Raw genomic sequence first — 13,357 nt, forward strand, 5'->3', positions numbered from 1 at the left:
AAAAAAAAAAAAAAAAAAAAACACTACCAGGAAATACAAGACCTTGAAAAAGCAAGGCCTCTGCTCTACTGCTACTTCACGCTTCCTTACAGTCTACTCATTCTGAACTATGCAGTTTTTTTTGTTTTTTGTAGTACCAGGTATTGAACCCAAGGCCTTCACACTGAGCTACATCCCAGTCCTTTATTTACTTTTTTATTTTGAGGCAGGGTCTCACTAAATTGCCGCATTGCCTGGTGTTATGGCCATATCTGGGTATCTCCAAAGCCTGGGCAGTCGTGGGTGGGGCTTTCCAAGGTGGTCCCGCCCTTCCCTAATCAAAACCCTAACCCAGCCTGCACTAGAAGTGAACTCCCATCCAGCCCGTGCGCTTGTGAGGCAGGTGTGGGCACCACTGAGCTAAACCCCCAACCCATAGAAACAGACTTTCTCAGCCTGATAAAGGACATCTGTGGAAAAACAGCTGATATCATACTCAACCGTGGAAGAATAAAGGCTTCCATGTTGAGATCAGGAACAAGACAAGGATATTGCTTCCCTTGGGTGGGGGGATTAGCTCCGTGGCACCAAGGTCCTGAGTTCAATCCCCAATACTGAATGAAGAAAAAAATAAAAGAACATTGGTTCCCACCTCTGCTACTGCACATGAGATTAAAGACCCTAGCTAGTTAAGTAAGACATGAGAGAAAGATGTCATAAATATTAGAAAAGAAAACAATTGTCCAGGGTGTTTTACCCTCTACTTTATTCTTTATTATTTTCTGTTTTCTAAATTTTCTGCAGGGAGTATGTATTGCTTTGTTAACTGAAAATTTATTTTTAAATAAAAATATTCACCATGGCTGCTGTTTAAAAAAAAACAATTGTCATTTACACAGTGTGACTGTGTGAATAGAAAATTCAAAAGTAGGTCCAATTAAACTCAAATTCATTCAATTAGAAAATAAAGGGCTGGGGTAGCTCAGCGGTGCCACCACCTGCCTCACAAGTGCAAGGTCCTGAGTTCGATCCCTGGTACCACAAAAAAACAGAAAATGAGCAAAAGCCATGACAGACATCTTAACAAAGAGAATATAGAAATGGCAGGCCCGTACATTCAAAGATGTGCAGTGTCATTAGCCATTAAGGAAAAGCAATCAAAACTGCAGGCAAGGAGGCATTCACGGGGCTGAGACAGGAGAATTGCGACAAGTTCAAGGCCAGCCTGGGCTACACAGCAAGATCCTGTCTCAAACAATACAAAATTGGGGGTGGTCAGCTCTGTGGCTTCCCTGTAGTGGTGCTCACAAGATTGTACCTGTTTGTCGAGACTCAGATGTAAGGCAGGGCTGCAGCTCGTAGCAGAGCCTTGGGTTTGATCCCTGTATGTGCTCTGTACTCACTGACCCTCTCTTGAAGAGTACCCAGGTCGGGAAGCAGCATGGGCATGGGGCTCATGTCTCGAGAAGGGCAGGATGCTGGACTGGGTGGGGCTCGGGGGGGTGACACTGCCCAGCGTGCGTGAGGCCCCGGTTCTGTCCCCAGTCCCCAGAACTACAGAGACGTTCCATCTTTTTTCCCAGTGCCGCAGTTGGAACCCAGAGCCTCTCTTGTACTAGGGGTCTTGGTTCCTCTCCTTGTTGGCTAACACCCAGAGTTAAAGGTGAAAATGTTTGTTGTAGCACACTAAAACTCACTATGTAGCCCAGGCTGGCCTCAGACTCGCAGTGATCCTCCTGCCTCAGCCTGCTGACAGCTGGGATCACAGGTGTGTGCCAACAGGCCCAGCATGTTTTGCATGCTAAGGAACCAATGCCCTTAGATCCTCAAATATTTTTTTAGAAAAGCATTTATTGGTGCATTTGAGATATACATCATGATAACACCCATCACAAGGAGTTTGTACCAGTACATGTTACGTCTTGCTGCTTTGTCCCCGCCCATGTATAAAAACTGTGTCTGTTTTTTCTTCTCCCTCCTCCCTCCCTCCTCCCTCGTTCCCCTTCCCGTTTGAACATTTTCTTCCCATCTCCCAATGTCTACTGTAGATTTTAGTCCTTATTTCCACTTTCAGTTTCTCACAGCAGAGAAACCGTGGTATTTAAACACGTGTGTCCGATTTATTTCACTTAAGAGTATGGTCTCAAGGTCTATCCATTTAGCTAGAAATGTCTCAAACTCAGCCTTTTTGTTTTTGGTAACAGAGATCAAATTTAGGGCCTTGCACTTGCAAGGCAGGTGTGGTGCTGCTGATCAAGCTGATCCTTCTTTATGGCTAAGTAATACTCCATTGTATTAAAAACCCACATCTTTATTCATGAATCCATTGGTGGACATTTGGGCTGTTTCCAAGATTGTATCTATCACAAATTGTGCCGCTATAGACAGAGGTGCCCATATACGGCTGTGGTGTAACGCTTTTAATTCTTTTGGAGAGATAGCAAGAAGGGCTATACCGGGTGAAATGGGACCTCTAGTTTTAGTTCTTTGAGGAATCTCTACACTGATTTCCACAGTGGTCACCCTAGCGTCTACACTCCCACCAACAGTGGAAAAGGTTCCTTTTCCCCACAGCCCCTCCAGCGTTTGTCATTTCTTTTTTGTTTTGTTTTGTTTTGTTTTTTGTTTTTTGAGACAGGGTCTCACTATGTAGTTGAGATTGACCTGGAACTCACTGTGTAGCCCAGGCTGGTCTCGAACTCACAGCAATCCTCCTGCCTCAGCCTCCCGAGTGCTGGGGATTACAGGCGTGCACTACCACGCCCAGCTTGATTGGTTTCTTGATAGCAGTGAGGTGAGGTGGAATTTCAGTGTTGTTTTCATCTACATCTCTCAAATGACCAGTGATGTTGAACATTTTTTCATATATTTATTTGCGGTTTCTACTTCATCTGAGAAGTGTCTGTTCATTGCATATGTTCATTTTTGGGTTGGGTCTTTAAATTTTGGGGATCTGTTTTTTGGTTTTTGGATTGTTTTTTGTTGTTGTTGTTGTTGTTTTTGTTGTTTTTTTTTTGAGATAGGGTCTCACTATGTAGTTGAGACTGAACTGGAAATCACTATGTATCCCAGGCTGGGCTCGAACTCACAACAATCCTCCTGCCTCAGCCTCCTGAGTGCTGGGATTACAGGCAAACCACCATGCCCAGCCATGATTTTGTTGCGTTCTTTATATAGTCTATATCATTCCTTTGAGGAATGGCTGGCAAAATTTGTTTTCCCACACTGTGGGTTGTCTGTTCACTCTGTTGGTGATTTCTCTTGCTGTGCCAAAGCTTTTTAATATGATGAGATCCCAGTTGTTGATTCTTTGTGGTAGTTTCTGTGCAACTGAGGTTTTGTTTATAAAGTCTTTGCCTACACCAGTGTCTTTGAGAAGTCTACCTATCTTCCAGCAGATTGTTTCTGTTTTAATATTTAGATCTTTGATCCATTCTGAATTTAGTTTAGTGCATAGTAAAAGATATGGGTCTAGTTTGTTTTTTTGGTACTGGGGATCCAACTCGGGTCCTTGCACTTGTGAGGCAGGCGACGGAACCACTAAACCCCCAGCCAAGGTCCTCCTTGTTAAAGCAGTACTCTGGGAAGCTGAGGCAGGAGGATCCCGAGTCCAAGCCCAGCCTAGGAAATTTAAGGAGACTGTCTCAAAAGAAAAAAATAGGACAAGAGTAGTGGCACAGCCCTATAATCCCAGCATTCCACAGGCTGAGGCCGGAGGATCACTGAGTTTGAGGCCAGCCTGGGCTACATAGAAAAACCCTGTCTCAAAAAAACAAAATAAATAAAGGGCAGAGTGTGTAGCTCAGTGTGAAGGTCCTGGGTTGCGAATAAACAAACAATAAATCTAGCAAGTGGTGCTGCGAGTTGAACGTAGGGGAAATGCATGCTGCAGAGCCACAAACTGAATGTAACTTTCCACTCACCGAAGTGACTAGGACTGTCTGACATTTCTCCCCAGAAGTCCTCAGGGGTCTTAAAGCCCATCTCACATGAGCAGGAGGCCTCTCACGGCTCTCTTCAGAGCGGTATCTATTTCTTGTTACAAGCGCCCTTTCCTCACAGTGGCCCCTTTGACTGCCCCGGATCGGGCCCACTTCCCCAGGGCCTGTTCTCTGGGCCTGTGCCATACATTCATCACGGGCTCCCGTGAAGTGCTTTAAACAAACGGGCTGCAGGCTTCCATGGGCCGGCACTTTAACAATTCCTTCCTCCCCTCGCCCCCCACCCCAGTGCCCTCATTCTGTCCCAGTTTCCCTTCAACCCCAGTGAGGGATCAGATGATGGCACCCGCCCCGCCCCCAGCAGGCCACGCAGCTGCTGGGACCCAGGGGTTCACCTGGGGCCACTGCTGCGGTGTGGTCACCTCGTACCCCCAAACTCAGCTCACTCTGTTCTTTAGTAAGAGCAATTTGGGCCATGTTAATTCTCATCTTCAGTGTTTTTGTTGGGGGTTTGGTTTGGTTTTTTTGGAGACAGCCTCACTGTGTAGTCCAGGCTGGCCTCAAACTCGAGGTGACCCTCCTGCTTCAGCCTCCCCAGTGCTAGGATTACAGGTGTGCACCTAGTGCTTGGTCAGTCTTTTAATCTCAGCACTCTGATAGCTGTGAAGGGTTGTTTGCCCTAAGGATGACAGCCAGCTCACAGTCTGAAGGTGGAGGGTGAGGGAAATGGGAGACCCAAGCCCACGGCAAATTGTTGTTGGGTTTTTTTTGTTTTGCTTTGTTTTTGTTTTTGTTTTTTGGTACCGAGGATCGAACTCGAGTCCTTGCCAGTCCTTGTGCTTGTGAAGCAGGCAGCAGAACCACTGAGATAAACCCCCAGCCCCAGCCCACGGCAAATTGTGTGTTCTGTTGCACAGCAGTTTCTACAGTTAACACTAATTTCAGAGTAGCTGAAAAGAAGATTTAAAATGTTTCCACCACGAATAGTAAGGATATGTGGTGATGGAGATGTTCAGTGGCCTGATTTACGCTTTAGAAACGAAAGTAAAGAAATAACAAAACAGTGCATACATGCATCAGAATATCACATGTAAATATTATTTGTCAGTTAAAAATAAGATGGGTGTGCTACAGGAGGCTGAGGCAGAAAGATCCTAAATGTGAGCCCAGCCTGGGCAATTTAGGGACTTAGTGATTAGAATAAAAAAGGGGGGTTGGGCATGCGGTTTAGTGCTCAACCCCCAAACGCTGGTACTGTGCATATACTAGAAAACTAAGGTGGCTTGAGAGTTTGAAGCCAAGCAGTATGGTAAGATCCCGCCCCAAAAAAGAACAACTGCTGGCCCAGTCGGGTGGCAAAGATGAAAAGCAAAAGCACTGGAAATTAGTGCTGGTCCAGGAGCACCTGGAAGAGCTGGGAATTCCGCCCCCCCCACGTCGTGGTTTCCATAGCAACCACAGCTCGGAACCGGAAATAGACCGCTGTCCACCACCAGGTCAAGGGTAAACAGAACCAGGGAGGAGAAACCACAGGCCCTGCAGCGCCACTGCGGAACCCAAACTGTCCCCGCCGGGATGGAGGAAATGGGACTGAAAACAGCGACGCTGTAGGATGCGTGGTGCAGAAACCGAGGACGCGCAAACCCCGGGGGCGGGAGGGGGGGAACCGCAAGCCCAGGAAGAGCCCGGTCCACAGCGCCCCGCTGCAGGGGCTCCTCAGAGACCTTTCAGCGTCCCCCGCATCTAGCAGGCGGCAGTGGCTTCCTAAAGGTCTTAGTAAACTAATCTGAACAGGGGTGGGACTCGAGGCAGAGATTTAACTGCCGCCCCAAATTTGTCAAAAAAACTAATCATCCAGAAGCTTCCAAAGTCCCTTTAAAAAGCCTCTACTGTATTGTTAACTTTAAATGTACCAGTTAATTTAATGGGGGAAAAATCTTCTGTAGTTTTTTTTTTGTTTTTTTTCCTGAGACTGGGTCTCACTATGGAGCACAGGCTGGCCTTGAATTAGTGATCCTCCTGCTTGTTCGGAGCCTGTTTTGGTGGCCGTAGTAATGGTGGGGATGAGTTGGTAAGACCCGGGGCTGGGCGGCAGGTGCAGGCTGTGACAGACCTGGAAACCAACCCTGCAGGACGAGTCATGACTTCCCTGGCCCTTCCCCAGTGATGGCCTCTTGCTGTCCCCACCCGTGCTCCCAGTGACCTTCTCAGGCTCTTATAATAGCAGCTCAACATGTGTTGTCTGGGCATGGTACCTCATGACTAATCCCAGCACTTCGGAGGCTGAGGCAGGAGAATCCCACAAATTCAGAGCCAGCCTGGGCTATACAGTGAGTTCAAAGCCAAACTGAAGTACATAGCAAGACCGTCTTTTTTTTTTAAAAAAAAAAAGTGCTGTCTGGTGTCTCCCTCCCCTGCCAAACCCCTGCTGGCCACCTCAGCATCACCGCCCCCCCTGCCCTGAGCTCAGAGACCAGCAACCCAGAGTATAGTGTTCGGTGTTACAGACTCAGGACACAGCTTGGATGATGCTTCTGACTAGACTGAGGTGCAGACGACCGGCAGGGGCGTCTCCATCGATCCCTCAGGGAAATGCCTGCTACTTTTCTCTCATGGCTGAGATAAAATACCAACACCCAAAGTTAAAAGGGGGAGGTTTGTCTGGCTCAGTCTGTAGAGGCTTCAGTCCATAACCGGCTGGCTCCAGGGCAGGCTGCCAGGGGGCAAAAGTTCATGGCGGCAGCAGAGACCTGGGTGGGCAGCACTCACACCTAGCCTGTGCCCTCGGGCCAGCCCAGCACGACGCACACACCCGTCAGCCAGCGGAGCCAGAGCGAGCAGGGTGTTGCGGGGCAGCTAACACAAGCCCAACAGTCTGTCCCTGTGCCCACACCCCAAGGCCTCGGGCGTCCCAGAGCTCACAGCTCCTCTCAAATGTATTTGGAGCCAATTTAAGTCACAAGGGAAGAGGCTGGCACAGAGCCCCGCCCTGCTTGGGAAACAATAACGTTTTTAGGAAACCAGACCGGAGTCTGGGCCACACGATCACGCGGTAGTGACCACACAGAACTCTGGACCTCACCGCTGGCACAGCAGGGCAGCAGAGGCTGACCAGCTCCAACACTGCCTCTCCTCTGGGAGGCCGATTTCAGCTCACCTCTGTGACAGACAAGCCGCCACCTAGTGGCCCGAAGGACAAGCACAACAGACCCCAGGTGGTGAACGGTGATCATGCCTGTAGTTTAGGATTGTCATTGTTTTTGGACACCTGGCTGTGCAATGCAGCTCAGGCTGAACTAGAATGCACTGTGTAGCCTCACAGTGGTCTTCCTGCCTCAGCCTCCCCAGTGCTAGAATCATGGCATGCACCATCACCCCCCTGCCTTGGGTCACTATGCTGGTGTGTACATACAGGGCCATGGAAACAGGTGTCCTCCCGTCTGGCACTCGGCATCAGCCCTGGGTCCATTTCTCCTGTCCCATGTCAGGGCAGCAGCCCCAGGGAAGCCAAGGTGCTGGCCCCTTCTCAAGGGCTCCTCGGCTAACATGAGCTCCAGCTGCCTTTGCTCTGTAGTTCAGGTTGACCTCCTCCCCATACTCCTGACTCAGCCTCCAGAGCCCTGGGACTGGACACGTGCCACGATGCCCACCTCCTGAAAATTTTGTAACAGGGTCCAGCTATCTGGTTCAGGCTGGCCTTGAACTTATGGTGATCCTCCTGCCTTAGCCTCCTGAATGCTGGATCACAGGTGTGTGTACCTCTGGAATTTTTTTGACCTAGGTACAGGAGCTGGGGCCTCAAGCCTGACAGTACTCTACCAAAGCTGTACCCCAGCCAATTTCTGTGTATTTGCTCCTGTTGTCCTCATAAACCCTAAACTTTAAGACTGATTCAAGCATTGTGCACACCTGTAACCCTAGCACTTTGGGAAGCTGAAACAGGAGTATCACCAAGCCTGGAAAACACAGCAAGACCTCGGGGGGAGGGGGTGCCGCCCAGTGTGAGGGCCTCGGCTTCAATCGCAAGTAACCCACCCTCCTCTCCAAAGCTAAAACACCAACCAGCTTAAACAGAGCGCTGTACTCTTCTGGTCTGTGCAGGACCTAGGAGCAGTTCCCTTCCATCCTGTCTAGCACCTCAGGGAGAGCAGGGAAGCCTAATGCCAGGCCCACAGAGCAAACTCCCACCTCAGCACCAGGTGGGCATGGATGGCACCAACCCTGCCCACATTCTGACCCCCCGAACCTCTCCACCTGGGCTTTGCAGTGCCACATAACGGACACAGACACAGGTTCTCCTGCTACGTTTATTTAACAGAAAACAGCATCTTCCAACTTTACTGGGGTGGCTGACCTCGTCCACGACCAAATCCACCTCTCTGCAAGAAAAAGCAGAGACATCAGGGTTCTCCACGAAGACCCAGAAGCCAGCCAGGCCCTGTGCTGCTGTGGGATGCAGCCAAGGGCTCCGCACAACGGCAGCCCCAGTGGCACAGGACTCTTGGTCCTGCTGCCCTCGCCTCCTTCCGGTGAGAGCCTGCCTGGGGCAGCTGCCCAGACCAAGTCTCTGTGCAGTGGATGGAAGGAAAAACCCCGGCAGGAGGAACCCGCCTGAGACCACACGTGGAAGGCGGTGACTCGATTCCACATCCACCTTACCCAGGATCCATCCGGACGCCCACGGCCCCTTCGGTTGCCGGCGTGAATTCCGGGTTAGGAGCTCAGTGACACAGTGGCAGACCCAGTGGCCATCTGCTCACTGTGGCCGCGTAAACTTACTCGGGAACAGGCCTCACCCCGCACCCGCACCGACGGCTCGCACAGGGGTAGGGATACTCACAAACTGGAACTCGGTGGCTGACCCGGCCCCAGCCTCAGCCTTCTTGTCGGCACCAGCTGGGGAAGAGACAGCCATTTAGAGCCACTGCCCGGCGCCCCGCTCCCTGCAGAAGGGGCAGCGGCACCCTCAGGACAAAGCCCATCACCCCTGTCCCGGGCCCTGTCTGTGAGAACTCGCTGCTCCCCGCCCCAGCCACCTCGTCCTCCCCAGAGGACCCCACGGCGCCCCCCACGAGGCCCAGCGCGGCCTGACCGTCACCGACGTCCTCTCAACGAAGAGCTGGAGGGGTTAAGGGGGTCGGGGAGCGCGTGAGGACCCACAGACGGGCAGCCTCGCCGTCCCTTCGGCACCTTCCGGGCTGAGCCCATCCAGGGCCAGGCGGAGCCCGCAGTCCCACCCAACACCACCTGCCGCACTCACGGGGCACGGCGCTCCGTCTGTAGGTGTCTCTGTCGGCCTCGCCTCTCGTGAGCCGCATGGGCCGCTCGCCCTCCACGCCTGCAGGGACAGAAGCACACGGTGGGCACAGGACACTGGGACAGCGCAGGGCTCCCCAGGCCTAGGAAAACACACCGCACCAAGATGCCACACAACAGGGCCAGCCAGGGGCGCAGCTCAGGGCAAGGAGGTGGTTCTCCCGCTATCATTTCTCCACATAAAAGCGTGTTCTAGAAACAAACACCCAAGATTCTGGTTTGCTTTTGTTTCTTTGGTACCAGGGATCGAACTTGGGCCCTTGTGCTTGCAAGGCAGGTGGCAGAACCAGTAAGCCAAATGCCTGGCCAAAATTTATTTTTTTCTAGTACCAGGGATCAAACTCAGGACCTTGCACTTGTGCGGCAGGTGCAGTACCACCGAGCTACATCCCTGGCCCTGTCATATTATTTTTACTTATCTATTTATATTTGGTACCGGGGATCAAACTCAAGTCTTTGTGCTTGTGAGGCAGGCAGCGGAACCACTAAGCTAAATCCCCGACCCTCAAGATTCTGAATTTCATTCACCCCTCCAATGGGAAACAGTGTTCCAGTGAGAGAGGACGGATAAGTTGAAAGCCCCAATTCCAGTTACATACCCCAGAGGCCACCAAGAACCCCCAGTTCCTCCGGGGCTCCTGGAAAGACTCATCCAGGTTTTCTCATGGAGCCCAGGGCCACAGCTGTCAAGCTCTGGCCCCTGAGCCACACCGAAGCCTCAAGGCTCAGGGTTTTTTGTTTGTTGTCTTGAGACAGCGCCTTTCTGTGTACAGTAGCCCAGGCTGGCCTCCAGCTCCTCCTGCCTCAGCCTCCCAAGTGCTGGGATTACAGACGTGTGCCACCATGCCCAGCTCAAAGCAGATTTTCTTTCTTTTGGCTGGGGGGGGGGTACTGGGGAACAAGCTCAGCACCTCGCACTTGTGAGGAAGGCAGAGGAACCACTTAGCTACATCTCCGGCCCACAACGCACAGATTTCAAAAGCTAAAATCTACCTTAAAATGCTCATAAATATGGAAAGTAGCTTACTCAAGTATTCCCCCTTGTTACCCTGGAACATCCCTAGACTACATGATTAGAGAACACTATTTTTAAAGCATTAGGCAAAAAGCTCCATGACGAGTGACTGACGTAAACACCAGGCTCACCTGGGCCCTGCAGACACTGCTGTATCCAGCAGAGATGCCCCCTAAAGGAGCAGAACTGGATCCTCCAGGGAGCTTCCCTAAGTTTCCGGAGCCTGACAGCCTGACGACCATCACGTTCAGAAATCTAGGCACCTTTGTCACTTCAGCCCACAAACTGTGCCGCAACTACAAAGTCCATGTGAGTAGAGCCATCATCTTGACAAAATGCAAGCCCGAGCCAGCCATGACCTCAGGAGCAGGAAGAGAATTCCCAGCGCAACGGCTATGGTTTCACACCCTGATTCTCCACACATCCTACTTTTTCACTGTCTTCTCCTCTTGCCAAGAAACCCTACACGACTTCTCATGCATAGTGAACAGCTTTGCTGTGGGCTTCAGGCTTCTTGGGGTGAGCAAAACCTCTGGCTGCTGGAAAACAGCCACCACACTCTGTTCATGGGGGGGGCGGGAAGCCAGCTGCAACTCCACTCCCGCTTGGTGCCCCCAGAGGACCTGACGCCCTCTGTTCAGGCTGGGGACTGGTTCAAAAGCCCCGCATGCCAGTCCCTCTAAAGCTGGCACCAGTGCATCATTAAAAAGAAAGGAGCCGGGAATTTGGCTCAGTGGTTCTGCTGTCTGCCTTGCAAGTGCAAGGGCCCAAGTTCGATCTCCCGTACAAAAAAAGAAAAGAAAAAACCCCGTTCTTGTCCCACACACAGGAGCTTTCAGCAGGCCCTGGGAGTTATCCACACCTTACCTTTGTTTTTGTTTTGAGACAAGCCCTTGCTATGTCATCAGGGTGGCCCTGAACTCAGTGATTCCTCCTGCCTCAGCCTCCCAAGCACTGGGATTACAGACACACGCCACCTCGCCCCACTTGCACCATACCTTTGGGCCGGGGTCTGCCAGTCTCCGGCCGGCTGCGGCGCAGGGTGGCAGGCACGATCTCAGGGGGCAGGTGGAGGTAATCACGGAGGTACTGGATGCCTTCATTGGTAAGATACCAGTAGAAATGTCTCCAGGCAAACTGTTCCTTCACGTAGCCACGGGACTTGAGAGACTGTAAGGCAGAAACAGCAGTTAAGATTGGGCACAATGGTACAAGACTACAGTCTCTGCTACAGTCTCTGCTCCGGGGGGGCGGGAGGACGCTGAGGCAGGAGGATCCTTTGTGCCCACCCTGGGCAACACAGCAAGACCATCTCAAAAGCGAAACAAAAAAGTACAAGTCTGGAGCTCTGCACGTGAAAGGTAGCCAGGGCTGTCCAGGCTTCTTGGACGTTGCCTGGAACATTAGTTTGAAACCCCATCTCCATCCGCCCCATACCTGCATGGCCTTCATGACGTGAAGGTTGGGTACGTTTTTGTCTGCCAGCTCCGGGTGCTTGGGCATGTGCACGTCCTTCTTGGCTACCATCACTCCCTCCTTAAAGAGGAGCTCGTAAATGGCGATCCGGTTCTTCTTGGGCATCAACATCTGCGACCGACGAGAGAACGTCAAGGGTGGCCGAGGTCCGGGTATCAAGGGCGTGCATGAGCCGAAATCGACCCGTCACTGCCCAGTGAGTTAACGGTGGTGGCACAAGACGCGGAAGGGAGAGGGTACCCGGGCTCTACTTTCACAAGCTTCATAACCACCGCGGTGTGTGAAACCCGGAGTGCTGGGGGTGGGCAGAGACGCTTCGATCTCCCACCCCCGGGGCCCACCAGCGACCGTACCTAGGTAGTGCGAAGCTCGAAGCTGTTCCCTTAGTACACAGGGAGAATCCAAGGATAGAAAAGCCCTAGCTTCCTGACGTGACAATTTCCGAAACCTACCTACCCCAAACTACCCCAAACTACCCCAGGGCCAGGCCAGGGCGCAGACCCGAGCAAGAAGTCCTGCCGGAAAGGAAAAGCATGCAGGCAAGTTCCTGTCTCTCCAGCCTCGCCTGCTGGTCCCCGCCACGCAAGGGCTTCAAACTCCCCTCGGTCTTCCGCCATCCGGACTCCAATTCCAATCAAAGCGCTCCCCTAACTCCTTGAACTGCGCCCCAGTTGCTCAAGCTGCTTAGAAATGGGTGAGTGAGGAGAAGAGAGGAACCCGGCCCTGACCCTGGAGACGCGCGGTCGCAATAGTGGCAGAATGGCCCGGATGGAGGCCGATGGAACCCTAACGACAGAGGAACTCACCGCAGCGGCTCTAGGCTGCGAGGCCGAGGCTAGAAAGGAAGGGGCATGCGCGACGCGGCGTCTCTTCCGGGCTGCGAGGCCCCGCCCCCTGCCAGGACCCACGCGCTGCCTGGGGTGGCTTCGGCGGTGCCTGAGAAAAGGGTGGCTAGATGTGCGCAACTCCTAAGGGCGCCTGCGCGAGGAAACTGCCGCGGGGAACCACCTTCTAACTGCTTTTATCAATAAAAGTCGCTGAGGCAGGAGGATCGCAGATTCGAGCCTAACCAGAGCAATTTTGCAACTTGTTAGACCCTGTCTCTAAAAAAAATAAAGATAAAAAATAAAAATAAAAGAGACCCGGGCGTGGTGGCGCATGCCTGTAATCCCAGCACTCGGGAGGCTGAGGCAGGAGGATCACTGTGAGTTCGAGACCAGCCTGGGCTACATGGAGAGTTCCAGGTCAGTCTCAACTACATAGTGAGACCCTGTCTCAAAAACAAACAAACAAACAAACAAAAAAATGTTTTAAAGGGCTAGGGATGTAGCTCAGGGCAAAGGTGCTGGGTTTAATCCCCAGTACAAAAAAAAAAAAAAAGGGAAAACAATATACAATCTGAAAAAGGATCTGAAGAAGATGGGTCATTTGAAACAAGGAGAAGAGGCATAAAGGCTCAAATAAGAAAGTCTAATATTTGTATACAAAAATTCACATATGGAGGTAATGAAGTGTTTTAAAAAGATACTATGAGAGTATTTTGCAGAATTTTTCAAAGACAACACACTTCAGATCTAAGTAACTGCTGGATGTGATGACAGACACCCATTGTGATCACAGCAGTCAGGAG

General features: G+C 51.6%; 1 protein-coding gene across 2 annotated transcripts; it reads right to left on the reverse strand.

The window, feature by feature from the left end:
• Positions 1 to 8,209: 8,209 nt before the first annotated feature.
• On the reverse strand, positions 8,210 to 12,632 carry Rps10 (ribosomal protein S10). Of its 2 annotated transcripts, none has more exons than XM_010605314.3 (6): positions 12,534 to 12,632; positions 11,689 to 11,838; positions 11,250 to 11,421; positions 9,181 to 9,258; positions 8,761 to 8,816; positions 8,210 to 8,299 (listed from the first exon to the last, which is right to left on the reverse strand). In XM_010605314.3, exons 2-6 carry the CDS (start codon positions 11,836 to 11,838, stop codon positions 8,258 to 8,260), a joined length of 498 nt encoding a protein of 165 aa, XP_010603616.1. In that variant the 5' UTR covers positions 12,534 to 12,632; the 3' UTR covers positions 8,210 to 8,257. The 2 variants fall into 2 exon arrangements, with proteins under 2 accessions (XP_010603616.1, XP_033622283.1); XM_033766392.1 differs by lacking the exon at positions 12,534 to 12,632 and adding an exon at positions 12,081 to 12,104.
• Positions 12,633 to 13,357: the final 725 nt, after the last annotated feature.

This window comes from Fukomys damarensis, unplaced genomic scaffold (assembly GCF_012274545.1).
Source record: "Fukomys damarensis isolate Sample0158 unplaced genomic scaffold, DMR_v1.0_HiC HiC_scaffold_20, whole genome shotgun sequence".
NCBI lineage: Eukaryota > Metazoa > Chordata > Mammalia > Rodentia > Bathyergidae > Fukomys > Fukomys damarensis.

What these genes read in the sequence shown, in the direction of transcription:
- Rps10 (XM_010605314.3), bottom strand. Translation starts at nt 11,838, where the DNA reads ATGTTGATGCCCAAGAAGAACCGGATCGCCATTTACGAGCTCCTCTTT. An exon ending in ACGTCATGAAGGCCATGCAG is followed by an intron (nt 11,422 to 11,688) that starts GTATGGGGCGGA and finishes TCTGCCTTACAG; the next exon opens with TCTCTCAAGTCCCGTGGCTA. An exon ending in TGGCAGACCCCGGCCCAAAG is followed by an intron (nt 9,259 to 11,249) that starts GTATGGTGCAAG and finishes CTGTCCCTGCAG; the next exon opens with GCGTGGAGGGCGAGCGGCCC.